The sequence below is a fragment of the Ranitomeya imitator genome, chromosome 2 (genome assembly GCF_032444005.1).
Source record: "Ranitomeya imitator isolate aRanImi1 chromosome 2, aRanImi1.pri, whole genome shotgun sequence".
NCBI lineage: Eukaryota > Metazoa > Chordata > Amphibia > Anura > Dendrobatidae > Ranitomeya > Ranitomeya imitator.
The window spans coordinates 443,325,966-443,353,831 of NC_091283.1; the positions used below are offsets into that span (position 1 = coordinate 443,325,966).

At 48.1% G+C, this 27,866-nt stretch overlaps 1 protein-coding gene across 3 annotated transcripts; it reads left to right on the forward strand.

The window, feature by feature from the left end:
- The first annotated feature begins 193 nt into the window (after positions 1 to 193).
- Positions 194 to 27,866, forward strand: RAE1 (ribonucleic acid export 1). 3 transcript variants are annotated; one of them, XM_069750947.1, is made up of 13 exons: positions 194 to 309; positions 507 to 603; positions 2,564 to 2,668; positions 4,878 to 4,970; positions 5,075 to 5,161; positions 5,249 to 5,335; positions 7,531 to 7,602; positions 7,719 to 7,826; positions 26,425 to 26,531; positions 26,607 to 26,682; positions 26,789 to 26,983; positions 27,058 to 27,143; positions 27,494 to 27,866. In XM_069750947.1, coding segments are annotated over exons 2-13 (1,107 nt in total). In that variant the 5' UTR covers positions 194 to 309; positions 507 to 513; the 3' UTR covers positions 27,495 to 27,866. The 3 variants fall into 3 exon arrangements, with proteins under 3 accessions (XP_069607048.1, XP_069607050.1, XP_069607049.1); XM_069750948.1 differs by having other exon boundaries at positions 261 to 398; XM_069750949.1 differs by lacking the exon at positions 27,494 to 27,866 and having other exon boundaries at positions 27,058 to 27,144.

Consider the following 27,866-nt stretch of genomic DNA (forward strand, 5'->3'; position numbering starts at 1 on the left):
CCAGCAGCAGTTGACATTCACTTACTCATTAATTCACTCGTTCATTCATGTGTCAATTCCTTCTTATTCCAGCAGGTGGCACGCTGTCACTATTCCTTTGACGACATCAAGCAGTTCTAGCGTGGGGGCGGTAGGTGGCGCGCTGCAACGTGAATACGAGCGACGTTCTAGCACTTCCTCACTCAGTCCACCAGGCGGAGCTACTCTTGTCTAAGAGCTGAGCGTCGCTGCCGTGACGTCACTGGTCGCCTAGGAAGCGTGGAGCGCGGGAGGTACTGCCGGCCGAGTCTGACAACCGGAGAGAGCAGGGTGAGGACCGGGGAATACCGGAAATACAGGCGGCTGTGTAATTCCGCCACATGTGCGATGGTCTAGCTCAAGTCTTCACGTGCTCCCGGGTATTTCCCTCTGCAGCTTCTTCCCCCAGTGTCTCCGCCATTGGCTCGTACATGTGGGATGTGCACATTCATGTCATTCACCCTTTCTTGTGTCTTTTTACCTTCCAGGACCACAATGAGCCTGTTCAGTTCTACAGGGGGATTCGGGACTGGAGGGGCGGGGATGTTCGGCACTACGACCACTGATAACCACAACCCTATGAAGGTGGGTGCTGTGCCTGGGCGGCAGGAGGGTGCGACTGGGGGTGTCCTGGGGCGTATGTAGGGTGCGCGGGGGGTACGGAGAGGGAGCCACCGCAAGGTGCACTGGGAATCACATAGGGGCATCGTGGGTACGGAGGGTATACCGAGGCGTATGTAGGGTGCATCGGGGGGTGTATGTAGTGTTTGCCGGGAGTCATGAAGGGGGTGTCGGAGGGTGTACCCGGGGATGCCTGGGGTATGGAGGAAGTGCTGCAGAGTGTTCCAGGAGTCACTCAGGGGGCACCGGAGGGTGTACGTTGGTGCATCGGGTGGGGGGTACGGATGGGGTGCTGGAGGGTGTACCAGGGCATACATAGGTGTACGGGTGTGAGGGGTACGGATGGAGCGCCGGAGGGTGTACGTAGGTGCACCGGGTAGGGGGTACGGATAGGACGCTGGAGGGTGTACCAGGGAGTACATAGGTGCACGGGTGTGAGGGGTACGGATGGGGTGCTGGAGGGTGTACCAGGGCGTACATAGGTGTACGGGTGTGAGGGGTACGGATGGAGCGCCGGAGGGTGTACGTAGGTGCACCGGGTAGGGGGTACGGATAGGACGCTGGAGGGTGTACCAGGGAGTACATAGGTGCACGGGTGTGAGGGGTACGGATGGGGTGCTGGAGGGTGTACCAGGACGTACTTTGGAGCACAGGTGTGAGGGGTACGGATGGGGCGTCGGAGGGTGTACCAGGACGTACGTAGGTGCACTGGAGGGGTACAGATGGGGCTCCGGAGAATGTACCAGGGCGTATGTAGGTGCATGGGGGGTGGTATGGATGGCGCGCAGGAGAGTGTACCAGGAAGTTCGTAGGTGTACCGGGGGGGGGGGGGTTATGGATGGGGCACCGGAGGGTGTGCCAGGACGTACGCAAGTGCACTGGAGGGGTACGGATGGGGCGCCGGAGGGTGTACCAGGGAGTATGTAGGTGCATTGGGGGTGGTACGGATGGAGTGCCGGAGGGTGTACCAGGAGGTACGTAGGTGCACCGTGGGGTGTACCAGGAGGTACGTAGGTGTACCGGGGGGGTTACGGATGGGACGCCGTGGGGTGTGCCAGGAGTCACGGAGGGGTGTTGTAGGTACGAGGGCTCCGTCTGGAATGGATGTACTATGGAATGATTCTGCAGGGAGATTTGCACTATATCGGGAACAGATTTTTTTATTTTTTTTCCCCGATTTTCTTGCGGAATATACCCTGAATATTTAAGGAAAACCCAATATAACTCCTCAGGTCACGTCCATGCTCCCTGCCATTCTCTACACTCAGCTATTTTTTTTTTTTGTCTGGAACGCTCCAGAGTTTCAGCACATAGTTTGCAGAGCTGGTTGGGGACCTTACGGATAGACAAGTCCTGTCCTGCTCCTGGCAGCTTTTCCAGCGCCGCTCGTAGTGATTGACAGATCCCTTCTATGAGTGTATAAGGGAGATACCTGTTAATCAAGTAGAGCAGTACGGGGAGAAGCCAGCCGGGGGCGGCACTGGACCATTGTGTTGATGTACTGCTAATAAAGCATTTAAACCTATGGATAACACTCCAGCGTCTCCTATAAGCAGCCATAGTTATTTTTTATTGTTTTTTAACATAAAGCAGAAATCAAGCCCTTATAAGCCTCTGTTGGGGATAATCTAAAAAAGTTACAGCTCTTGGAATCTGGAGATAAGTGAAAGTAAAAAAAAGAAAAGCTGGAACCTGACTAAAAAGATCAGCGTGGCTAGAGATGAGGAGGCCTATGACTCTGTTACCTTCTGGGGTCCCCGGCGTGGGATGTAAAGCATGAATTTAAAATGAACAAATCCAATATATGGTTTTAAAACCATGAAGTTGGACCTACCTCCTCTATATTTGACATTGTCCCTGCTCTGGGGGAGTTGGTCCCTGTACATGTGCTCCAGCTTCTAATCTCTGCTCTCCTCATCCCCAGGACATAGAGGTCACCTCCCCCCCTGATGACAGCATCGCCTGCCTTTCCTTCAGCCCCCCAACGTTACCGGGGAACTTCCTAATTGCTGGCTCCTGGGCAAATGATGTAAGTGCTCCCACAAGAATTGAGGTAATGGGTAAATTATAGGTGGAAGCCTACAACTCCCAACATGCCTCCGTGGGTGTGCTGGAAGTTGTAGTCCGGCAGTAGACAGCAGTCTGGTGTGTGATACTCACTTTTGGGGTAATGTGATGTTCCATGGCTTTGATATTCAATGTGCAAGACTAGGATTCTCCATGAATATCCATCAGTTCTCCAGTCTCATGTTCTCTCCCCTCCAGTGCCTCTTTGGACAATGGTCCACAGCTATGAGCCCCCCTACAAATATAAATGACATGAAATTGCCCCCAAGACTATGACCGTGCTTTATCTGTGCCTACAAGGTATTTACAATCCTGTGCAAAAGTTTGTCAGGTTTTGGGGAAAAAAGAATGCTACACAGAATGATTTCAAAAAGTGTTAATAGTTTAATTTTTATAAATTTTGAAAGTGAATAAATAAAAGAGAGATATAACTCACATCAATATTTGGTGTGACCGACCTTTGCTTTCATCAGTTCTTCTAGATACTTGCACACAGTTTTTGGAGGAACTCGGCAGTGAGGTTGTTCCAAACATTTGGCCACGGTCGGTATTTGGTCAGTATCTGTAAGCCAAAACCAGGAGTGGGTGATTGTGATTGTTCCTTTCCTGGTTTTGAGAACTAACCACAGATCTTCTGTGGATGTCATTTGTTCAAATCTTTCTGTTTCTTCATGCAATCCCAGACAGACTGGATGATGTTGAGATCAAGACTCTTTATTCTTTACGCTGCAAATAATTATTTAAAGGGTTTTACACTACTCTGGCAACCTTTTCTCAATTACCATATCCCCCCTCTCTTTTAAAAATAACAGCAGCCTATACTCCCCTCCAGTGTCAGCGCTAATCCAGTGATGACAGCACTGAGGCTCACGTGATATTATGACATGTGTGCCCTGCAACCAATCAGTGGCCTTTTCATTCACTTCCTTGCTGCAGAATAAATTTGGAGCCAATCAGACGCCTGCCTGATGATATTTAATGACCAAAATAAGTATGTGCCTGTATTTCTCAGCATTGAGGACATCATTATTCCTGACAAAATTGCAAACTCCATTTGCTGAATTGCAGCCCCAAACTTGCATGACCCTCCACCATGCTTCACTGTTCCTGCAGACACTCATTGCTGTGCCGCTCTCCAGCGAACAAGCTGCCTTCTGTTAAAGCCAATTATTTCACATTTTGACTCCTCTGTCCAGAGCACCTTTTTCCATTATTTTACACCCCAGTTTCTATGTTTTTGAATAGTTGAGTCACTTGTTCTTGTTTCCATATCCAAGATATGTTTTTGTTTGTTTTTAGCCAAAATTCTTCTAGTCCTAGCAGTAGATGTGAGTTATTGGGTCCAACTGATTGCAGCCAGTTCTGAGTTGATGGCACTGCTGGACATATTTCAATTAGAAAGAGACACAAGCATGATGTCTTTCATCTACTGCACTTTTGCGTCTTCAATCCTCAGTGTTTCCCGTTTCTTGGTGCTTCTTCCAAAGAGCTAGATTAGCACATCTTCAAACCCCAGCCTTCTTTTAAATCTTTACTTGGGAGAGGCGTTGCTGATGAAGTATAACTACCTTGCATCTTCTTACTGTGCTCAGTCTTGTCGTGGTGTTTGATCTTAATGTGATGACATTTGTATCATGTTTTGCTGTTCCTCACCCAGTTTTAATCCTCTTATACAGCTGTTGTTGTTTAATGACTGGTTCATCCTATATATGAAAATGATGATCATTATCACCTGTCTGGTATTGTTGGTTTCTCGTACACCTGACTATAATCCTACAAAATCGCTGACTTTGTGCAAGTGTACCTAGAAGAATTGATGCAAAGGCGACACCAAATGTTGATTTGGTTTAAATGTATCTTTTGTTCCTTCACTTTACATGTTAAATAAGCAGACACTTGAGACTTCAAGCTTAATACACACACGCTGTGGTCAGCACACTGCGAGTAATGAATACATGAGTCCCGCCATTGCTATATACATAGGTACTTTTCACAGCCCCGGTTCTCAGTATCGATGGGGGCCCTAGTGATCAACATAAAGTTATTCCCTATGCCACGGTACAAGGTTCACTCTCAAGCTTGAGAATACCCTTTTAAAATGCGGTGTGTGTGTGCTGGGTTCATTTGACGGTTCACATGTCTTTTAGTGAGAGCGCTCTTCCTTCTTACAGGTTCGTTGCTGGGAAGTGCAGGACAATGGTCAGACCATCCCTAAAGCCCAGCAGATGCACACAGGACCGGTGCTGGACGTGTGCTGGAGTGATGTGTGTATCCCCATTATTAGGTTATACTATAATATGAGACTATGTACAATGTCTGCTCCGAGAATGTGACTACTGAGCCATTCTTGTGTCTTGTGTGTCCTCAGGACGGCAGTAAAGTGTTCACAGCATCTTGTGATAAAACCGCCAAAATGTGGGATCTGAACAGCAACCAGTCCTTACAGATCGCCCAGGTAATGTCCCCTCCATATAGTGTGTGCGTAGATGGCGTACAACACGTACCAATCATTAACCTAATCTCCATCATTTCCTCCTGTCAGCACGACGCACCGATAAAGACTGTTCACTGGATAAAGGCTCCGAACTACAGCTGCATCATGACCGGAAGCTGGGACAAAACTCTAAAGGTAGAATTCACACCCCAGGAGTCCGTTGTCTCTATTGTACGTGGAACAATATTTGTGATTATAGTTTTAGGGTAAGTTCACACAGGGCATTTTTGCTGCGTTTTTTTAATGATAATTTTCAGCTGCTTTTACAGTATCAGCAAAGCCTATGAGATTTCAGAAATCTCATGCACACACATTGGGTTTTTGTGTGATCAGTATTTTGTGCTTGGCTGCGTTTTTTTTTTTTTGTTTGTTTGTTTTTTACATAGGGCATGTCACTTCTTTCAGCGTTTTCCACCCATTGACTTGAATGGATGGTGAAAAAACACTGCAAGGTTGACTGTTCTTGCAGCGTATTTGCTGCAGAAAAGTCAAGGACAGTCAGCTATGACGTCACACTCGGCTCTGCTACATCTAGATGGCGTCCATGCAGACTGACATCCAGCAGAGCGGACCCGATCCCCATTCACTTGAATGGGGGGGTCTAACATTACAGTGTTTGACATGCTGTCATATGCATGACAGCGCCGCAAACACCGCTTCTGATTGTCGAGGAAATCCTGAGCGGGGAGCGCTTAGCTGTGATCAGAGGTATAAACTTACGTCCGATCACTGGTGTCAGCTGATGGGACTACTGATCACATCATCTGACACCTACAGCTGCTAATTACAGTGAGAGCAGGAGCAGCGGATGAAAGTTTTCATCTGCCGCTCCTGCGCTATAAAAAAAAAAAAAAAAAAGCGTGGGTTCCCTCCTAATTTTAATAACCAGTCAGGCAAAACTCACAGCTGGGGGCTGCAACCCCCTGCTGTCAGCTTTAGCAAGGCTGGTTATCAAGAATAGAGGGGTCCTAACGCTTTTTTTTTTTTTTTTAAATGATTTAAATAATTTTAAAAAACGGTGTGGGGTCCCCCCCTATTTTTTGACAACCAGCCTTGCTAAAGCTCACAGCTGGGGGCTGGTATTGTCAGGCTGGTAAGTGGCCATTGATATAGATGCGCCAATTCTGGCCCTTTGCCCTGTGGCGGTGGGGGGGGGGGGGTAATGCAGGTGACATTAACCTGGCTTATTAATGGAGACGCGTCAATAAGACACCTATCCATTACTAATCCTATAGTAATTAAAAGGTTAAATAAACACACACATGCAGAAAAAAGTATTTTAATGAAATAAAACACCACACAGTTTTGACCATCTTTTTATTATTCTGCCATTCCAAAGCAAAGCCTTTGATCTTATGTGATAAAAAATAAAATAAAAAAGCAAAAGTATACTCCCTGATCCGTCGTAGTCAGATATATCGAGTGTCCCACGCAGTATCTGGGGGAGATACTTCTTGGATCCCGGTCAGACGCCTCTCAATCAGCCAAACCAGATCTCCACTTTGCACTGACGAGGGGCAGTACCCCGAAAGTGTCTACAAATTGAGATTTTGGTTTGGCTATTATCCTAAGTCATGTGACAAGGCTCATTAAAGCAGGGGTCCCCAACTCCAGTCCTCAAGGCCCACCAACATGTCATGTTTTCAGGATTTCCTTAGTCTTGCCCAGGTAATAATTGCATCACCTGTGCAATGCAAAGGAAATCCTGAAAACATGACCTGTTGGTGGGCCTTGAGGACTGGAGTTGGGGACCCCTGCATTAAAGGGTCGACATTGACTGTTAGGATTGCTACTTCCAATAGGTGGCACTAGAGTTCTAGTCCTCTTCCTCTCTAAAGAGACAATGTGCATATTTCCCAGAGGAGTATTGCGGCTTTAAGTCTCCTCACCTCGACATGCTTATCATGTCACTCTCCGCAAGGAGAAACGATACTTCTTGGATCCCAAGATGAATGTAAGCATTCCTTCCCTGTTTATTTTTTCACCCTTATCTGTAGAGGAGGAGCTTCACTACTTATCATGAACATAAACTGCAGCACAGATGCATCTCGGCTAAAAGTCTAGACCTTAGATTAGGAAGGAATAGGACAGACATTTATTGGACATTTCATAACTTTCCCAAATTCTTATGAAAAAATATTCCCCACAAACTGCATTGAACTTCTGTACCCAATTTATAATATATTTTAGGAGTCGGCCCATTTTATACCGACTCCAACTCCACAAAAATGGGCTCCAACTCCACGACTTCGACCCCACAGCCCTGATGAAAACCACTCAGTTATACTTCTATCACCGATAAGTCTTGAGTCTTTCTTCTCTTCCTCTAGTTTTGGGACACACGTTCTCCGAACCCACTGATGATGCTGCAGCTCCCGGAGCGCTGTTACTGTGCGGATGTGGTAAGTGTGTCCAGATCTGCTTCATACTCACAATCTTATCTGCTGGATGTGATTTCTGTTAGAAACAAACCACGTTGTCGCTCAAAACATGCTCGTTTTTATGTTCTCCTCCTCAGGTCTATCCTATGGCCGTTGTAGCCACTGCAGAAAGAGGTCTAATAGTTTACCAGCTAGAGAACCAGCCCTCTGAGTTCCGGAGGATCGAATCCCCATTAAAACACCAGGTATGTGACCTGTACTCGCCTAGTCCTATTTACAGGTATAAGGCTTGTAAGTGTCCCTCCGATTCCTGAAAACCGTTTTCATCCTTAACCCCTTTGCCCCCAAGAGTGGTTTGCACGTTAATGACCGGGCCAATTTTTACAATTCTGACCACTGTCCATTTATGAGGTTATAACTCTGGAACGCTTCAACGGATCCCGGTGATTCTGACATTTTCTCGTGATATATTGTACTTCATGATAGTGGTAAAATTTATTTGATATTACCTGCATTTATTTGTGAAAAAATCGAAAATTTGGCGAAAATTGTGAAAATTTCGCAATTTTCCAACTTTGAATTTTTATGCAATTAAATCACATAGATATGTCACACAAAATACTTAATAAGTAACATTTTTCCATCATACATGACGACACCACGAGAGAGGGGATCCGCCCATCAAGGACGGGAAACCTTCAAGATAAAAGGGGCGGCTCCTCTCTCCACATCAGTTGGTTTCCTGTCCTTGACGGGGAACCCTCAAGATGGAAGACATCTGATGAAGATTGAAGAGGATGCCGGGATCTGGGTCGGGTGGATTTGGGCAGGCGCTGTCTGCTGCACCCGTCACCAGGTACCCGTAGTCGCCTCGGGGGTCAATGTATACCATGCCCCCCCTGAGCGAAGCATGGCCACAGCCCGCGAGGCGAATGCCCGGGTGAAGTTGGAGCCTCGGAGGCCCTCCCTTTTATCAAAAAAAATAAAAAAATCCACCTGCCAATTGTACTCGGAGGTCACAAAGGTGCTCCCTCCCTGTTGACTATGGTGGCCATGCAGCCTGTGAGACACATCGGTGCCCAGGCTAGGTAAGGCTCCTTGGAGGTTTTATGCCATCCCTGTTGAGCACTGCAGATGGTCCCCCCAGCCCACCCCCTCCCCTTCCCCCCTCTCCTTCCTTCCTGGATCGGTACCTGAGACAAGCGGAGAGGTGTGGAGCGGTATCTGACAGCATGGATCTGGAGGTGAGCGTGGCGTGTCGGACGGAGGGGACACTGCAGAGTTTCCTGCCTGGCCGGCGCCATGATTCCAGGAGGCGGCCGCGCGTGCGCACATCGCTGGGCAGCAGCGCTCGGAACGTTTGTGCAGGGCACTGGGGCAGAAGGGCAGGAATCTTCGACGCGCACCGGAAGTAAGGGCCGGATGCGCGCCTGGAAGGTGAGTGCATGGACGCTGGAGGGCGACAGAGCAGCGCGCACCGGAAGTAAGTGCAGGGTGCGCGCGCAGAACCCAGCGGTGGCACTTGGGTCAGAGGCAGGATCAACCAGGTGAATGATTAAGAGCGCGCCCCGGAAGTGGTGCCAGGGGCACGCTTTGTTTATACAGCAGCAATGCGCTAGCGGTGGCAGATGCAGGATCAACCAGGTGTTTGATTGATTACATGCACGGAGGTGGTGCAGGCACGATCAGCCAGGTAGTTAATTGGATTAAATACACCTGGTGCTGAGCAGCCAATAAAGGCAGGATCAACCAGGTGATTCATTAAAAAAAAAAAAAAAGTGAATCTATTTAAACGAGCTAGAAGTGCTGCCCTGTGTCACTAAAACCAGATCAGGTTGAAGGTGACTACTCTTGTTGTGTGCTGGTGTGTATAATGGAGAGTTTCTCGCCAGAGCATTTGATGCCACAGCAGGAGGTGCAGGAGAGGCGGTCTCGCTCAAGCGAAAAGAGCCAGACCCGCCATGTCAGCAGCAAAAGCCGCTCGGACAGTATACGGACGGATCGGCGTAACAAGGAGGGGTCCCTAGTCTCATTGGGAGACACGGAGAAAACCAGCCAACCTCCGGATCCGGTGCCCGTACTTTGAAAACGTCCGAGTGGTGAGTGAACTACGAGAAAGTCCAGCACGCTAATGTCTGTTCTTTTCTCTTCTCTTATCTCCGTCTCTCCCCTCTTTTCTTACATACATTGCGGGGTGGAGTATAGGAGGTCCCCAAAAAGTATAAGGCGAAGACGAAAAATAGAGAATGTCCCTTATGTAAAAAACCTTTAATGTCATCTTGGGGTAAAAGACTGTGTCAGGACTGTATTAACCAGACTGTGGCGGAGGAAACACCCTCCTTTACGGACAGCCTAAGATCTCTGATTCAGTCCGAAATCTCTAAGTCCATAAGAGCATTACAGACACCTGACACAGATGCCAGATCTAGGGACAGATCCAGCCCCTCTATAGCATCCCAAAGGGATTCCTCGGGGTCAGAGCAGGATTCTGATATGGCCCGCTCTTCTGATAGTAGCTCTGAGGAGGAAGACACCTTTCCAGCAGAGGCTACAGATAAACTTATTAAAGCTGTTCGCTCTACCATGGGGCTGGTAGAGGAGAAGGCCAAAAAGACAGCCCAAGAACTCATGTTCAGTGGCCTACAAAAGAAGAAACGGAGATCATTCCCTGTTAACGATCAAATACAAGAACTGATCAAAAGGGAATGGCAAAAGCCAGAAAAAAGGTCCCAGATATAACTACCTCCCTAAAAAGAAGGTATCCCTTTGAAGAGGAAGCATCCTCATCTTGGGACAGAGCCCCAAAAATCGATGTGGCGGTCTCAAAAGTGGCCAGGAAATCCTCCCTGCCGTTCGAGGACCTAGGTTCTCTAAAAGAACCTCTGGACAGGAAGGTGGACAGTTCCCTGAAGACAGCTTGGGAAGCCTCAGCGGGAGCACTAAGGCCAGCTATCGCCGCCACTTGTGTCGCCAGATCCCTTAAGATCTGGATAGACAACCTGGAGGAACAGGTGGAGCAAAAAGCTCCCAGGGAAGCTATTTTAGAGTCACTTCCAACTATGAGGGCAGCGGCTATGTTTCTGGCTGAAGCATCAGCAGACTCTGCTAGGCTGGCAGCAAAATCAGCAGCGTTAGCTAACACTGGACGCCGTGCCGTATGGCTTAAATGCTGGCCAGGGGACACTCAGGCCAAAATGAAGCTTTGTTCTTTGCCTTGTGAGGGAAACTTCCTGTTCGGACCAGCATTAGATGAGGTACTGGAGAAGGCCGGGGATAAAAAGAAGAACTTTCCAAGACAGCCGTTTCAGCCCTTTCGTCACTCCTTTCGGAGAGGCCAAAGATTCCGAAGACAGCAGTACAGGGACCGAGACAGAAGCAACCTGGACAAGCGACCCAGGGGAGGAAAGGGCTTCTATTTCGGCAAGTCCCCCAGAGACACCAAAAAACCCTCACAGTGACGGTCCTTCTCAGGTGGGAGGCTCTCTCACTTTCTTCCAGCCTGGGAGAGGATCTCCTCCAGCATATGGATCCAGCAGATCGTAGGATCAGGCCTAAGAATAAAGTTTCACCACTGGCCTCCAAGAAGGTATATGCAGACCCCGGTACAGTCCTCTCAAGAGAAACAAGACAGTCTGGAGGGGGAAGTAACATCACTCCTAGACAAGCACGTCTTGGAAGAAGTTCCTATAGAGGAAAGGAGGGAGAGATTTTATTCCCCTCTTTTTCTCATAAAAAAACTAGACAATTCTTGGAGGACAATTATAAATCTAAAAGGCCTCAACAAATTTCTTGTAGTACCATCATTCAAGATGGAAACCATAAAATCGGCGGTGAAACTTCTCTATCCCCAGTGCTACATGTCCGTCCTCGACCTCAAGGACGCTTATTATCACGTCCCAATCAGACAACAAGATCGTCAGTTCCTCAGAGTGGCAGTTCAGATGGGGTCCCAGCTGCGTCACTTCCAGTACAGGGCTCTGCCCTTTGGGATAGCAACCGCCCCACGCGTATTTACGAAGCTGATTGCAGAGGTCACAGCACATCTCAGGGAAAAGGACACTCTAATAATTCCCTACTTGGACGACTTCCTGATAGTGGGAAAGAACTTTTCTCACTGTCAGGAGCAGGTCAGGATAGTGATGGACACTCTTCAGACACTGGGATGGCAACTAAATCTCAAGAAGTCCAAGTTAGAGCCGGCAATGGTCCAGAATTTCCTGGGGATAACGGTGGACTCCGTGGCACAGGAGTGCCGCCTCCCAGAAGAAAAAGAAGAAAAAATCAAACAGATGATTATGGCCACATTAAAAAAGCCGGAAATGACCTTAAAGGGAAGGTGCCGCGTTTTAATATTGTATAAAAAAAAAAAAAAAAACCTCTTTAATTCCTTATTTTCATAAGTTATTTTCAAGTGCATAGTATTTATTGTTTTTTGTTTTTTTTTATTCATTTTTTTTTTCTGCCACTGGGCGCTGCCATTTTGATTTGCAGGACTGTAAGTGTAGCTGCACGACACTTACAGTCTTCACATACGGCAGCCCTGGACATAGAGATCTGTAGTCGGAAGGCGACCCCATAGCTACCATTATAAGCTTCTCTGCTCTGATGTGGCCACGCCCCCTGGGCGGTCTCCACATCACAGCAGAGGCAGGAGATCGGCGCCATCTTGCTTCAGCCTACAGTGGAGTGTACCTGACTGTGAGCTCCACTGTGACTGAGCTGTGCTGTTGGAGGAGTAGCTCCATCTGTCTCCTCTCACACTCAGCGGCCGTTCCCTGTCCTCTGCTGCCTGTAATCTCTAGAATCGCTAGAGAGGGTGAAGTGCTGCGGTCTGATGTTCTCTTATCAGGAGCTGCAGAGAGGTAACAGAGGGGGATGGGGAGAATCTCTGTGCTGCTCCGACCTTGTCTCACTATAGCTCCTCACAGGACATCAGACCCTGCATCTATCACTATACTGTGCTGAGCCAAGTATCTAATCCTCTCCTGTGTGATACTGTCTGCTGAGCCGTGTATCTAATCCTATACTGTCTGCTGAGCCGTGTATCTAATCCTATACTGTGTGCTGAGCCGTGTATCTAATCCTATACTGTCTGCTGAGCCGTGTATCTAATCCTCTCCTGTGTGATACTGTCTGCTGAGCCGTGTATCTAATCCTATCCTGTGTGATACTGACTGCTGAGCCGTGTATCTAATCCTATTCTGTGTGATAATGACTGCTGAGCTGTGTATCTAATCCTATCCTGTGTGATACTGACTGCTGAGCTGTGTATCTAATCCTATCCTGTGTGATACTGTCTGGTGAACCGTGTATCTAATCCTATCCTGTGCTGACCTGAGTATCTAATCCTCCTGTGGAATACTGACTGCTGAGCCGTGTATCTAATCCTCTCCTGTGTGATACTGTCTGGTGAGCCATGCATCTAATCCTATCCTGTGCTGACCTGTGTATCTAATCCTCCTGTGTGATACTGTCTGCTGAGCCGTGTATCTAATCCTCTCCTGTGTGATACTGTCTGGTGAATCGTGTATCTAATCCTATCCTGTGCTGACCTGTGTATCTAATCCTCCTGTGGAATACTGACTGCTGAGCCGTGTATCTAATCCTCTCCTGTGTAATACTGTCTGCTGAGCCGTGTATCTAATCCTATCCTGTGCTGAGCCGTGTATCTAATCCTCCTGTGGAATACTGACTGCTGAGCCGTGTATCTAATCCTATACTGTGTGCTGAGCCGTGTATCTAATCCTATACTGTCTGCAGAGCCGTGTATCTAATCCTATGCTGTGTGCTGAGCCGTGTATCTAATCCCATACTGTCTGCTGAGCCGTGTATCTAATCCTCTCCTGTGTGATACTGTCTGCTGAGCCGTGTATCTAATCCTATCCTGTGTGATAATGACTGCTGAGCTGTGTATCTAATCCTATCCTGTGTGATACTGACTGCTGAGCTGTGTATCTAATCCTATCCTGTGTGATACTGTCTTGTGAACCGTGTATCTAATCCTATCCTGTGCTGACCTGAGTATCTAATCCTCCTGTGGAATACTGACTGCTGAGCCGTGTATCTAATCCTCTCCTGTGTGATACTGTCTGGTGAGCCATGTATCTAATCCTATCCTGTGCTGACCTGTGTATCTAATCCTCCTGTGTGATACTGTCTGCTGAGCCGTGTATCTAATCCTCTCCTGTGTGATACTGTCTGGTGAATCGTGTATCTAATCCTATCCTGTGCTGACCTGTGTATCTAATCCTCCTGTGGAATACTGACTGCTGAGCCGTGTATCTAATCCTCTCCTGTGTAATACTGTCTGCTGAGCCGTGTATCTAATCCTATCCTGTGCTGAGCCGTGTATCTAATCCTCCTGTGGAATACTGACTGCTGAGCCGTGTATCTAATCCTCTCCTGTGTGATACTGTTTGGTGAGCCATGTATCTAATCCTATCCTGTGCTGACCTGTGTATCTAATCCTCCTGTGTGATACTGTCTGCTGAGCCGTGTATATAATCCTCTCCTGTGTAATACTGTCTGCTGAGCCGTGTATCTAATCCTATCCTGTGCTGAGCCGTGTATCTAATCCTCCTGTGGAATACTGACTGCTGAGCCATGTATCTAATCCTATCCTGTGTGATACTGTCTGCTGAGCCGTGTATCTAATCCTATCCTGTGCTGACCTGTGTATCTAATCCTCCTGTGTGATACTGTCTGCTGAGCTGTGTATCTAATCCTCTCCTGTGTGATACTGACTGCTGAGCCGTGTATCTAATCCTCTCCTGTGTGATACTGTCTGCTGAGCCGTGTATCTAATCCTCTCCTGTGGGATACTGTCTGCTGAGCCGTGTATCTAATCCTATCCTGTGTGATACTGTCTGGTGAACCGTGTATCTAATCCTATCCTGTGCTGACCTGTGTATCTAAGGCTATGTGCACACGTCCGGATTTTTAGCGGGTTTTTTTTGCGGAATTTCGCCATAAAAACGCTATAAATCCACTAAAAAAACGCTAACATTATGCATCCTATCATTTAGAATGCATTCCGCATTTTTTGTGCAGATGTTAGCGTTTTTTTCCGCAAAAAAAACGCATACCGCAAAAAATCCGGACATGCTCTATCTTTTTGCGGATTTCCTATCAAAAAGGACATTCCGGAAAATAAAAAAAAAATAAAAAAACGCAAAAAAAACCGCGCAAATTCCGCAAGAAATCCGCGCAAAGGCTACGTTCACATTGGCGTTCCGCCAATGTGCGTCGCTGTTGCGCCGGCGACGCAGCGGCGACGCGCCCCTATGTTTAACATAGGGGACGCGTGCGTTGTTTTGGTGGCGTTTTTCGCCACGTGCGTCGTTTCCGACGCTAGCGTCGGACGCAAGAAAACGCTACATTGTAGCATTTTCTGTGCGTCCGATTTTCGTCAAAAACGACGCGCGCGTTTGCGCGCGTTTTTACGTGCGTCGCGCGTTGCGTCGCCGACGCAGGGCGGCACAACGCTAGTGTGAACCTAGCCTAAAAAAGCACGCGGATTTCTGGCAGAATTCTCAGGATTATGTCAGGAAAAAATCCTGACGTGTGCACATAGCCTAATCCTGTGAAATACTGACTGCTGAGCTGTGTATCTAATCCTCTCCTGTGTGATACTGTCTGGTGAACCGTGTATCTAATCCACTTCTATGCACTCCTCTCCCCCCTGCATATCTTTCCCCATTGCACACACAACTCAATGCGTGCGATAACAGGAGCTGCGAGCGTCATGCTGTATTATGGCATTATGTGAGATCTATATGACGGTATTATGTGATCTGTATGGTGGTATTATGCTTGATCAGTATTGTGAGAATTATATGGTGGTATTATGTGTGATCTATATGGTGGTATGTGAGAACACTGGCAGTATTATGTGTGATCTATATGGCGGTATTATGTGAAAACACTGGCGGTATGTGTGATCTATATGGCGGTATTATGTGAGAACACTATGGCAGTATTATGTGTGATCTATATGGCGGTATGTGAGAACACTGGCGGTATTATGTGTGATCTATATGGCGGTATGTGAGCACACTGGCGGTATTATGTGTGATCTATATGGTGGTGGTATGTGAGAACTATGACAGTATTGTGTGATCTATTTGATAGTATTGTGTGTGATCTATATGGCGGTATTATGTGAGAACACTATGGCAGTATTATGTGTGATCTATATGGCGGTATGTGAGAACACTGGCGGTATTGTGTGATCTATATGGCGGTATGTGAGAACACTGGCGGTATTATGTTTGATCTATATGGTGGTATTATGTGAGAACTGTATGACAGTATTGTGTGATCTATTTGATAGTATTGTGTGTGATCTATATGGCGGTATTATGTGAGAACACTATGGCAGTATTATCTTCAGAAAGCGGACCCAGCATGACCTCGTTAGGTGCAGTCAGGGGAAGGCTGGTGAGGCAGCTGAAGAGAAGCGTCTCATTTTTATTGTTGCTATATGGCTACATTTCCTTCCCAGCGTCACCCCAGACTGCGCCTGTCACCTCGCTTTCACATATTGCCAGGACAGGATGGGGAAGACAGGATCTGAGGAGGGGAATGGGGTCTGCATGCAAAGTCTGGATCTGACCAGGCCATCAATCCGCAGAAATGTTTCCTGGATTTCTGTGGAGCAAACAAGCAGACTGCCCATCCATGTGTATAAAAGACAGCGCTCTATGTACAATCCCTGGCTGCTCCGCACACGGAACAGGGGGCCCCTATAGACCAGCACACTGCTCTCCTGAAATACTCTGTGCTGCTGTCACCCTGCTCCCTCCACCACATATCTCCCAGAATCCTTGCTGCCTGCCATCCTCGGTGACTGTCTACTTGTCAGTATAAGGCTGCTTTCACACTAGCGTCGGTACGAGCCTTTCGCAGTGCGTCGTACCGACGTATGCTGTGAAAGAAATGTCCGATGTGGGCAGCAGAAGCAGTCTTACGACGCTTCCGCTGCCCCATTGTAAGGTTTGGGCATGAGGGGGCGGAGTTTCGGCCGTGCATACGCGGTCGAAAATGGTGGACTCGACGCACAAACGTTACATGTAACTTTTTTTGTGGCGGCGGTCCACCAAAACATGACGCAACCGTCGCACGACAGTTGTGACGTGTGGCAATACGTCGCAATGCGTCGGTAATGTTAGTCTATGGGGAAAAAACGCATCCTGCAGACAACTTTGCAGGATGCGTTTTTTCTCCTGAATGACGCATTGCAACGTACAGCCAACAACGCTAGTGTGAAAGTAGCCTAAGGCTGCCGTCCACTATCAGTATTTGGTCAGTATTTTACCTCAGTATTTGTAAGCCAAAACCAGGAGTGGGTGATAAATGCAGAAGTGGTGCTTATGTTTCTATTATACTTTTCCTCTAATTGTTCCACTCCTGGTTTTGGCTTACAAATACTGAGGTAAAATACTGACCAAATACTGCTAGTGTGACGGCAGCCATACTCTGCAGTCACCAACAACATGGCTGCTCACTGGGTTCCTGAATATCATCCTCTCTAATCCCTTAGCAAACACCCAGAAGGGGAGGAGAGGAGACATCACACACGTCAGCAGACTCCGCCCATAATTACTGCAGTGCTGTAATGTGAGCTATTTGTACACTAGGTTTTTCTGAAATTTCAGCAGCTGCTCCCCCTAGTGTTGAAAAGTGGAAATTCCAAAACTTTTCAAATTATTTTTCATATTTTACTAAATTATAAACAAATGATAATATTTTTTAAGAAAATGTAATCATTAAAGGGAACCTGTCACCCCGTTTTTTGAGATTGAGCTATAAATACTGTTAAATAGGGCCTGCGCTGTGTGTTCCTATAGTGTATGTAGTGTACCCCGATTCCCCATGTATGCTGAGAAATAACTTACCAAAGTCGCCGTTTTCGCCTGTCAATCAGGCTGGTCAGGTCGGGAGGGCGTGGTGACATCGCTGGTTCTTCCTCAGCTTTACGTTGGTGGCGTAGTGGCGTAGTGGTGAACAAGCAGCGCGCGATCTGCGCTGTCATCCCTTTCGTCGGTGGGGGCGGCCATCTTCCTGGGGCCGCGCGTGCGCAGATCGAGTGCTCTGCTGCACAGGGCTTCAGGAAAATGGCCGCGGGATGCCGCGCGTGCGCATTAGAGATCGCGGCGGCCATTTTCCCAAAGCCGAGTTTGCATCTCGGCTTTGGGAAAATGGCCGCCGCGATCTCTAATGCGCACGCGCGGCATCCCGCGGCCATTTTCCTGAAGCCCCGTGCAGCAGAGCACTCGATCTGCGCACGCGCGGCCCCAGGAAGATGGCCGCCCCCACCGACGAAAGGGATGACAGCGCAGATCGCGCGCTGTGTCTTCACCACTACGCCACCAACGTAAAGCTGAGGAAGAACCAGCGATGTCACCACGCCCTCCCGACCTGACCAGCCTGATTGACAGGCGAAAACGGCGACTTTGGTAAGTTATTTCTCAGCATACATGGGGAATCGGGGTACACTACATACACTATAGGAACACACAGCGCAGGCCCTATTTAACAGTATTTATAGCTCAATCTCAAAAAACGGGGTGACAGGTTCCCTTTAATTCTTTACATTTTTACAATTTCTGAAAAAAAATTTTTTTTTGATGGCACCTTCCCTTTAAGAAGGGCCATGTCGGTGTTGGGGTCCCTAACCTCCTGCATACCGGCAGTAAAATGGGCCCAGTTCCACGCAAGAGAACTGCAATGGTGTGTGCTGCAGAACGACCGAGAACTTCAGGGACAGTTAGAGCAGAAGCTCACTCTCCCACTCTCTGTGCTCCAATCTCTCAGATGGTGGTTACAGATAGTCATCCCCCAGAGGAGTTCCCTGGACATTCACAGCCTCCATGGTAATCACAACGGACGCCAGTCCATGGGGATGGGGAGCTCACTCAGACACACTATGGGTCCAAGACCACTGGGCTCGAGGAGAAAGATCTATTCTCAAACGAGTGGGAGCTCCTAGCAATAGAAAGGGCGCTAGAGAGATTACTTCCACACTTGGCAGGGCATCATGTGAGAGTCCTATCGGACAACCGAACAGCGGTCGCATACGTGAACCACCAGGGAGGCACCCGCTCTCGGGCACTGATGCACATAACCACAAGACTCATGTCTCTAGCCGAAAAGCACTTCCTGTCATTATCGGCCCTGCATATCCGAGGTGTGGACAACATAAAGGCAGACTTTCTAAGCAGGAACCACTTGAGGCAAGGGGAATGGTCCCTAAAAAAGTCCGTTTTTCAACGGATAGTGCACATGTGGGGAAAACCCAGGGTGGACCTCTTTGCCTCAAAAGTCAACAAGAAAGTCCAAAATTCTGCTCCCTGAACCCTACAGACAGGCCGTTGGCAGTAGACGCCTTCAGCATAAAATGGACATCTGGACTCCTGTATGCCTTCCCACCGATATGTCTAATCCCAGTGGTTCTGAGGAAGATCAGGGAAGACAAGGCCAGAGTGATTGTGATAGCGCCCTTCTGGCCGAAAAGACCGTGGTTTTACTGGCTGAGAGTGATGTCAGTGACGGACCCGTGGGTTCTCCCGGAAGACCAGGACCTTCTAACTCAGGGTCCCTTCAACCACCCGCAGAACTCCGGGCTACATTTGACAGCCTGGCATTTGAGCGGTCGTTACTAGAGAAAGAAGGGTTCTCAGCTGGGTTAATATCCACCTTGCTCAGCAGCAGAAAACCAGTAACGACCAAGATCTATGGGAGGATATGGAAGAAATTCCTGTCCAACTCAGGGCCAATACGGGAAGGGGAGGTCCCGATAGTGGCAATACTGGAGTTCCTGCAGAAGGGCTTAGATCTGGGGTTAGCTGTTAGTACCCTCAAAGTACACATTTCAGCCTTAGCAGCCCTATTCAACTGTGACCTGGCAAGCAATAGGTGGGTGGTGAGGTTTATCCGAGCCTGTAGTAGAGCTGACTCTGTCCCATCTCCTACTCCTCCACCATGGGATCTAAATCTAGTGTTAACTGCCTTGACGGAAAGCCCCTTTGAGCCGTTAAATACAACTTCTGATAAAATACTAACATTAAAAACAGCTTTGTTAGTGGCACTTACGTCGGCCCGTAGGGTTGGGGATTTACACGCGTTGTCAGCTGACCCCCCTTACACACAAATTATGGACGATAGGGTTGTATTAAAATTAGATCCGGCATATCTCCCCAAAGTGGTATTGAGATTCCATAGAGCTCAGGATATAACCCTACCCTCTTTCTGTCCCAATCCCAGTAACAAAAAAGAGGAGAGACTCCATTGCCTAGACGTTAGAAGATGTATCCTACAGTATCTAGAGGTGACTAAATCCTGGAGGAAACGGAGGGCTTTATTTGTTTCGTTCCAGGGGTCAAGGAAAGGCCTTAAAGCCTCAAAACAGACTATAGCTAGATGGGTGAGAGAGGCCATTATTCTAGCATATAGTAGTGCAGGCAGGGTTGTTCCACAGGGTCTGAAAGCCCACTCCACGAGGGCCATGGCGACGTCGTGGGCGGAGAGAGCAGATGCTACCATCGACCAAATCTGTAAGGCGGCCACTTGGTCCTCTCCGTCTACATTTTTTAAACATTATAGACTAGACCTATCTGCTACCTCTGATCTCACTTTTGGGAGAAGAGTGTTACAAGCAGTGATCCCTCCCTAGAAGAGAATACAAATCTCTGTAACTCTCTCGTGGTGCCGTCATGTATGATGGAAAAACACGGGTATTACATACCTGGTAATGTGTTTTTTCATGAGACATGACGGCACCCTTATATTCCCACCCTTTTGATCACGTCATTAGTTGGGTGCATTATTAGCATTATTTGTATTATACACTCCCTGGGGTATCGGTGAATAGAACCGTATAGGATGTATTATTTATGTGTACACTAACCAGCGGAGTTCCTCTCGTACTCTGTAAAACAACTGATGTGGAGAGAGGAGCCGCCCCTTTTATCTTGAAGGTTTCCTGTCCTTGATGGGCGGATCCCCTCTCTCGTGGTGCCGTCATGTCTCATGAAAAAACACATTACCAGGTATGTAATAGCCGTGTTTCCCACATGTCTACTTTACATCAGCACAATTTTGAAACCCAAATTTTTTTTTTGTTAGGGAGTTATAAGGGTTAAAAATTGACCAGCAATTTCTCATTTTTACAACACCATTTTTTTTTTTATTTTTTTTTTTTTAGGGACCACATCTCATTTGAAGTCATTTTGAGGGGTCTATATGATAGAAAATAACCAAGTGTGACACCATTCTAAAAACTGCACCCCTCAAGGTGCTCAAATCCACATTCAAGAAGTTTATTAACCCTTCAGGTGTTTCACAGTAATTTTTGGAATGTTTAAATAAAAATGAACATTTAACTTTTTTTTCACAAAAAATTTACTTCAGCTCCAGTTTTTTATTTTACCAAGGGTAACAGGAGAAAATGGACCCCAAAAGTTGTTGCACAATTTGTCCTGAGTACACCGATACCCCATATGTGGGGGTAAACCACTGTTTGGGCGCATGGGAGAGCTTGGAAGGGAAGGAGCGCCATTTGACTTTTCAATGCAAAATTGACTGGAATTGAGATGGGACGCCATGTTGCGTTTGGAGAGCCCCTGATGTGCCTAAACATTGAAATCCCCCACAAGTGACACCATTTTGGAAAGTAGACTCCCTAAGGAAGTTATCTAGGTGTGTGGTGAGCATTTTGACCCACCAAGTGCTTCACAGAAGTTTATAATGCAGAGCCGTAAAAATAGTCATATTTTTTCACAAAAATGATCTTTTCGCCCCCAATTTTTTATTTTCCCAAGGTCACAAGAAGAAATTGGACCCCAAAAGTTGTTGTACAATTTGTCCTAAGTACGCTGATACCCCATATGTGGGGGTACACCACTGTTTAGATGCATGGCAGAGCTCGTAAAGGAAGGAGCGCCATTTGACTTTTCAAAACAAAATTGACTGAAATTGAGATGGGACGCCATGTTGCGTTTAGAGAGCCACTGATGTGCCTGAACATTGAAACCCCCCACAAGTGACACCATTTTGGAAAGTAGACCCCCTAAGGAACTCCTCTAGATGCTGTGAGAGCTTTGAACCCCAAGTGTTTCACTACAGTTTATAACACAAAGCCGTGAAAATAAAAAATCTTTTTTTCCACAAAAATTATATTTTAGCCCCCAGTTTTGTATTTTTCCAAGGGTAACAGGAGAAATTGGACCCCAAAGGTTGTTGTCCAATGTGTCCTGAGTACGCTAATACCCCATATGTGGGGGGGAACCACCGTTTGAGCGCATGGCAGAGCTCGGAAGGGAAGTAGCATCATTTGGAATGCAGACTTAAGGTACCGTCACACTAGACGATATCGCTAGCGATCCGTGACGTTGCAGCGTCCTCGCTAGCGATATCGTCTAGTGTGACAGGCAGCAGCGATCAGGCCCCTGCTGTGCTGTCGCTGGTCGGGGAAGAAAGTCCAGAACTTTATTTGGTCGCTGGACTCCCCGCAGACATCGCTGAATCGGCATGTGTGACACCGATTCAGCGATGTCTTCACTGGTAACCAGGGTAAACATCGGGTAACTAAGCGCAGGGCCGCGCTTAGTAACCCGATGTTTACCCTGGTTACCATCCTAAAAGTAAAAAAAAAACAAACAGTACATACTTACCTACCGCTGTCTGTCCTCCAGCGCTGTGCTCTGCACTCCTCCTGTACTGGCTGTGAGCGTCGGTCAGCCGGAAAGCAGAGCGGTGACGTCACCGCTCTGCTTTCCGGCCGCTGTGCTCACACAGACAGTACAGGAGGAGTGCAGAGCACAGCGCTGGAGGACAGACAGCGGTAGGTAAGTATGTACTGTTTTTTTTTTTTTTACTTTTAGGATGGTAACCAGGGTAAACATCGGGTTACTAAGCGCGGCCCTGCGCTTAGTTACCCGATGTTTACCCTGGTTACCGGCATCGTTGGTCGCTGGAGAGCGGTCTGTGTGACAGCTCTCCAGCGACCAAACAGCGACGCTGCAGCGATCCGGATCGTTGTCGGTATCGCTGCAGCGTCGCTAAGTGTGACGGTACCTTTAGATGGATTGGTCTGCAGGCGTCACATTGCGTTTGCAGAGCACCTGATGTAACTAAACAGTAGAAACCCCCCACAAGTGACCCCATTTTGGAAACTAGACCCCCCCCAAGGAACTTATCTAGATGTGTTGTGAGAACTTTGAACCCCCAAGTGTTTCACTACAGTTTATAACGCAGAGCCGTGAAAATAAAATCTTTTTTTTTCCACAAAAATTATATTTTGGCCCCCAGTTTTGTATTTTCCCAAGGGTAACAGGAGAAATTGGACCCCAAAAGTTGTTGTCCAATGTGTCCTGAGTACGCTGATACCCCATATGTTGGAGTAAACCATTGTTTGGGCGCACGGGAGAGCTCAGAAGGGAAGGAACACTGTTTTACTTTTTCAACGCAGAATTGGCTGGAATTGAGATCGGACGCCATGTCGCGTTTGAAGAGCCCCAGATGTGCCTAAACAGTGGAAACCCCCAAATTATAACTGAAACCCTAATCCAAACACATCCCTAACCCTAATCCCAACGGTAACCTGAACCACACCCCTAACCTTGACACACCCCTAACCCTAATCCCAACCCTATTCCCAACCGTAAATGTAATCCAAACCCTAACTGTAACTTTAGCCCCAACCCTAACTTTAGCCCCAACCCTAACTGTAGCCTTAACCCTAGCCCCAACCCTAACCCTAGCCCTAACGGGAAAATGGAAATAAATACATTTTTTAAATTTTTCCCTAACTAAGGGGGTGATGAAGGGGGGTTTGATTTACTATTTATAGCGGGTTTTTTAGCGGATTTTTATGATTGGCAGCCGTCACACACTGAAAGATGCTTTTTATTGCAAAAAATATTTTTTTGCGTTACCACATTTTGAGAGCTATAATTTTTCCATATTTGGGTCCACAGAGTCATGTGAGGTCTTGTTTTTTGCTGGACGAGTTGACGTTTTTATTGGTAACATTTTCGGGCGCGTGACATTTTTTGATCGCTTTTTATTTCGATTTTTGTGAGGCAGAATGTCCAAAAACCAGCTATTCATGAATTTCTTTTGGGGGAGGCGTTTATACCGTTCCGCGTTTGGTAAAATGGATAAAACCGTTTTATTCTTCAGGTCAGTACGATTACAGCGATGATGCTGTATGGCGGCTCGTTTTTTGCGGGACAAGATGACGTTTTCAGCGATACCATGGTTATTTATATCCGTCTTTTTGATCGCGTGTTATTCCACTTTTTGTTTGGCGGTATGATAATAAATCATTTTTTTGCCTCTGTTTTTTTTTTTTTTTAACGGTGTTCACTGAAGGGGTTAACTAGCGGGACAGCTTTATAGGTTGGGGGCCGTTACGGAGGCGGCGATACTAAATTACTAAATATGTGTACTTTTATTTATTTTTTTATTTAGATAAAGAAATGTATTTATAGGAACAAATAAAATATATATATAAATATATATATATAAGCTATTGAACCCGTTCTACGCCCGGGTGGCGAGCATTTATATTGGTATATGGTCTCCATCCTGGTATGTGCTGCTCCATCGTGCTGCACCCATCCTGCGTCCCCATCCTGTCATGTGCTGCACCCATCCTGCGTCCCCATCCTGCGTCCCCATCCTGTCATGTGCTGCACCCATCCTGCGTCCCCATCCTGGTATGTGCTGCAACCATCCTGCGTCCCCATCCTGGTATGTGCTGCAACCATCCTGCGTCCCCATCCTGGTATGTGCTGCAACCATCCTGCGTCTCCATCCTGCGTCCCCATCCTGGTATGTGCTGCACCCATCCTGCGTCCCCATCCTGTCATGTGCTGCACCCATCCTGCTTCCCCATCCTGTCACGTGCTGCACCCATCCTGCGTCCCCATCCTGCGTCCCCATCCTGGTATGTGCTGCACCCATCCTGCGTCCCCATCCTGGTATGTGCTGCACCCATCCTGCGTCCCCATCCTGTCATGTGCTGCACCCATCCTGCGTCCCCATCCTGGTATGTGCTGCAACCATCCTGCGTCCCCATCCTGCGTCCCCATCCTGGTATGTGCTGCAACCATCCTGCGTCCCCATCCTGCGTCCCCATCCTGGTATGTGCTGCAACCATCCTGCGTCCCCATCCTGGTATGTGCTGGAACCATCCTGCGTCCCCATCCTGCGTCCCCATCCTGGTATGTGCTGCAACCATCCTGCGTCTCCATCCAGCGTCCCCATCCTGGTATGTGTTGCAACCATCCTGCGTCTCCATCCAGCGTCCCCATCCTGGTATGTGCTGCAACCATCCTGCGTCCCCATCCTGCGTCCCCATCCTGGTATGTTCTGCAACCATCCTGCGTCCCCATCCTGCAAGGTGCTGCAACCATCCTGCGTCTCCATCCAGCGCCCCCATCCTGGTATGTGCTGCAACCATCCGGGGGCCTGAGCAGGCGGGGACACCGGCGCGCTGTGGGGGTCAGGTGCCGGTATTGCCGCCAGCTCAGGCCCCCCAGCACTTACTATATTCACCTGTCTGTCCCGTTCCAGCGCTGCGCGCCGCCATCTTCCCGGTCTCCTGGCTGTGACTGTTCAGTCAGAGGGCGGCGCCGGCGCGCATTAAGCGCGTCATCGCGCCCTCTGAACTGAAGGTCACAGGCCGAAGACTGCCTGCGCAGTCTATAAAGGCTTCGGACAGTGACGCTCCCAGCGTTATATTACATATATGTATGTATGTGTATATATATATATATATATATATATATATATATATATATATATATATATATATATATATATATATATATATATAATGTGTGTGTATATATATATATATATGTGTGTGTGTGTGTGTATACACACACACACACACACACACACACACACACACACACACACACACACACACACGTATATATACTATAACATTACCCGGGGGGGGGGGGGGGGGGGGGCATCATGTTATAGTGTAAGATCGCTGATCTGACACTTTGCTGTGCACTGTGTCAGATCAGCGATCTGACATGCACTCCTGGAGACTTCCTGGCGCCTGCTCTAAGCAGGCACTGTGAAGCCACCTCATTGCAAGACCCGGATCCGGCGGCCATTTTGGATCCGGGCCTGCTGCATAGAGGTAGGAGACCCTCGGAACAACACGATCACATCGCGTTGCTCCGGGGGTCTCAGGGAAGCCTGTAGGGAGCCCCCTCCCTGCGCGATGCTTCCCTATACCGCCGGAACACCGATCATGTTTGATCGCAGTGTGCCGGGGGCGGTCCGTGACCGCTCCTGGCACATAGTGCCGGATGTCCGCTGCGATAGTCAGCTGACACCCGGCTGCGATCGGCCACGCTCCCCCCATGAGCGTGGCCGATCGCATATGACGTACTATCCCGTCGGTGGTCACACAGGCCCACCCCACCTTGACGGGATAGTACGTCATATGTCAGAAAGGAGTTAAGGGTCCAGTGCTGAGCCCCCCATCGCTAATCGCTGGATGAAGGGTCAGAAAGGCTCAGTTGAGCCCCTTCAGCTCAGAGATGAGAGCAGAGCTTTGTATGTATCCACATAATTATGAGAATCGGCACAGCCGAACATTGCCTAGAGGGGCTCTCCCCCAAGATTTCACCAGCTGTTGGGGGTCTCGGCACCCAAACTTTTGATATGCTGTTATGATTTATTTTCATAGACATGAGCCTCCATTCTCTGAAATAAAATCCATTAGAAAACCGCAGGATGTTGTATTTTTTGTAAATTTGCTAATACCCTGCTAATTCTCACAATTTGGAGTTTTCTCCTCTGCTCTTCCTCCAGCACCGATGTGTCGCTATATTTAAAGATAAGCAGAACAAGCCGACTGGCTTCGCCCTGGGCAGCATTGAGGGCAGAGTTGCCATCCATTACATCAACCCACCTAATCCGTAAGTGCTCCACCTCCGGGGACTGCGCAGACCGCGCTATAGCGACATAGTAACAGAACTCTCATCCTCTCACAGGGCCAAAGACAACTTCACCTTCAAATGTCATCGATCCAACGGGACAAACACTGCGGCTCCGCAGGACATCTACGCGGTAAGTTCCTGAGACTTTCCATCCTGGGGTATGAGGGAAGGATTGGAGACATCAGTACAGAACAGAACCAGTCCGATCGCTGTCATAGTCAACATTTACCTGTCAGGTAAACGGCATTGCCTTCCACCCGGTACACGGCACTCTGGCCACAGTCGGCTCCGACGGACGCTTCAGCTTCTGGGACAAAGATGCCAGGACGAAACTAAAAACATCAGAACAGCTGGACCAGCCCATCTCTGCCTGCTGCTTCAACCACAACGGGAACATCTTTGCCTATTCCTCCAGTTACGATTGGTCCAAGGTGAGCACTCCCATCATGTACTGTCTGCCCAGTGCAGCCACCTGTCTTGGTCACTAACCCTACTTTCCCTCTAGGGCCACGAGTTCTACAACCCACAGAAGAAGAATTATATCTTCCTTCGTAACGCCGCAGAGGAGCTAAAACCCCGGAATAAGAAATAGTAAGTGTCTCGTCTCCTCTGTCCTAGAACTTCAGGGAATCGGCTGATATTTGCCAGATCAAAGCTGCCGTTACCAACTGTTTCCTTGTTGCAGCGGCCTCTAGTGGGGAAATGTGGTATTACATGTGGCAATATGGGTAAATGTTGGTTAGCGTCTCCAGCACATGTCCCTCCCCTGTAATGTCCATATTCCTAATGAGGCTTATGGAAAGGGGCTGTCGAGATAATGCTATCCCTTTTTAAAGGGGTTTTCTGCTGCTGCTCGGGATACGAGCGATGTCTCATCAATATTCTGCTCCTGTCCTGATCTGACGTATCTCTGTATTAATCCCGGCCCCTTTTTCTCACAGGTGGACCACCATGCCAGGACATCACGTTTTCTGCACTTGTCGGGCTTCACAGAGCTCCACAATATCCCTTGTGTTCAAAATAATCCCAGGATACCGACACCCATCCTGATGGCTGCCACCTCTCCCCTGTACATATCGACCCAGTAAGTACGAGGACCTCAGCCCTGCTTCAGTCTCCATGTCTCCCCCCCCATCCCATGCAGCACACGTGGGACTTTGGGACGGCAAGGCCTCAGCATGCGGACAGCTACAAACTGCCTTAAATCCTGTATCTAAGATGAAAGCTAACCTCACTGCGGTGTTTATTTTCTATCTGAATAAAACAAGTTTTAGCAAGCGACGGCCCCGTGACCTGGCCGAGCATCGCCTTTTA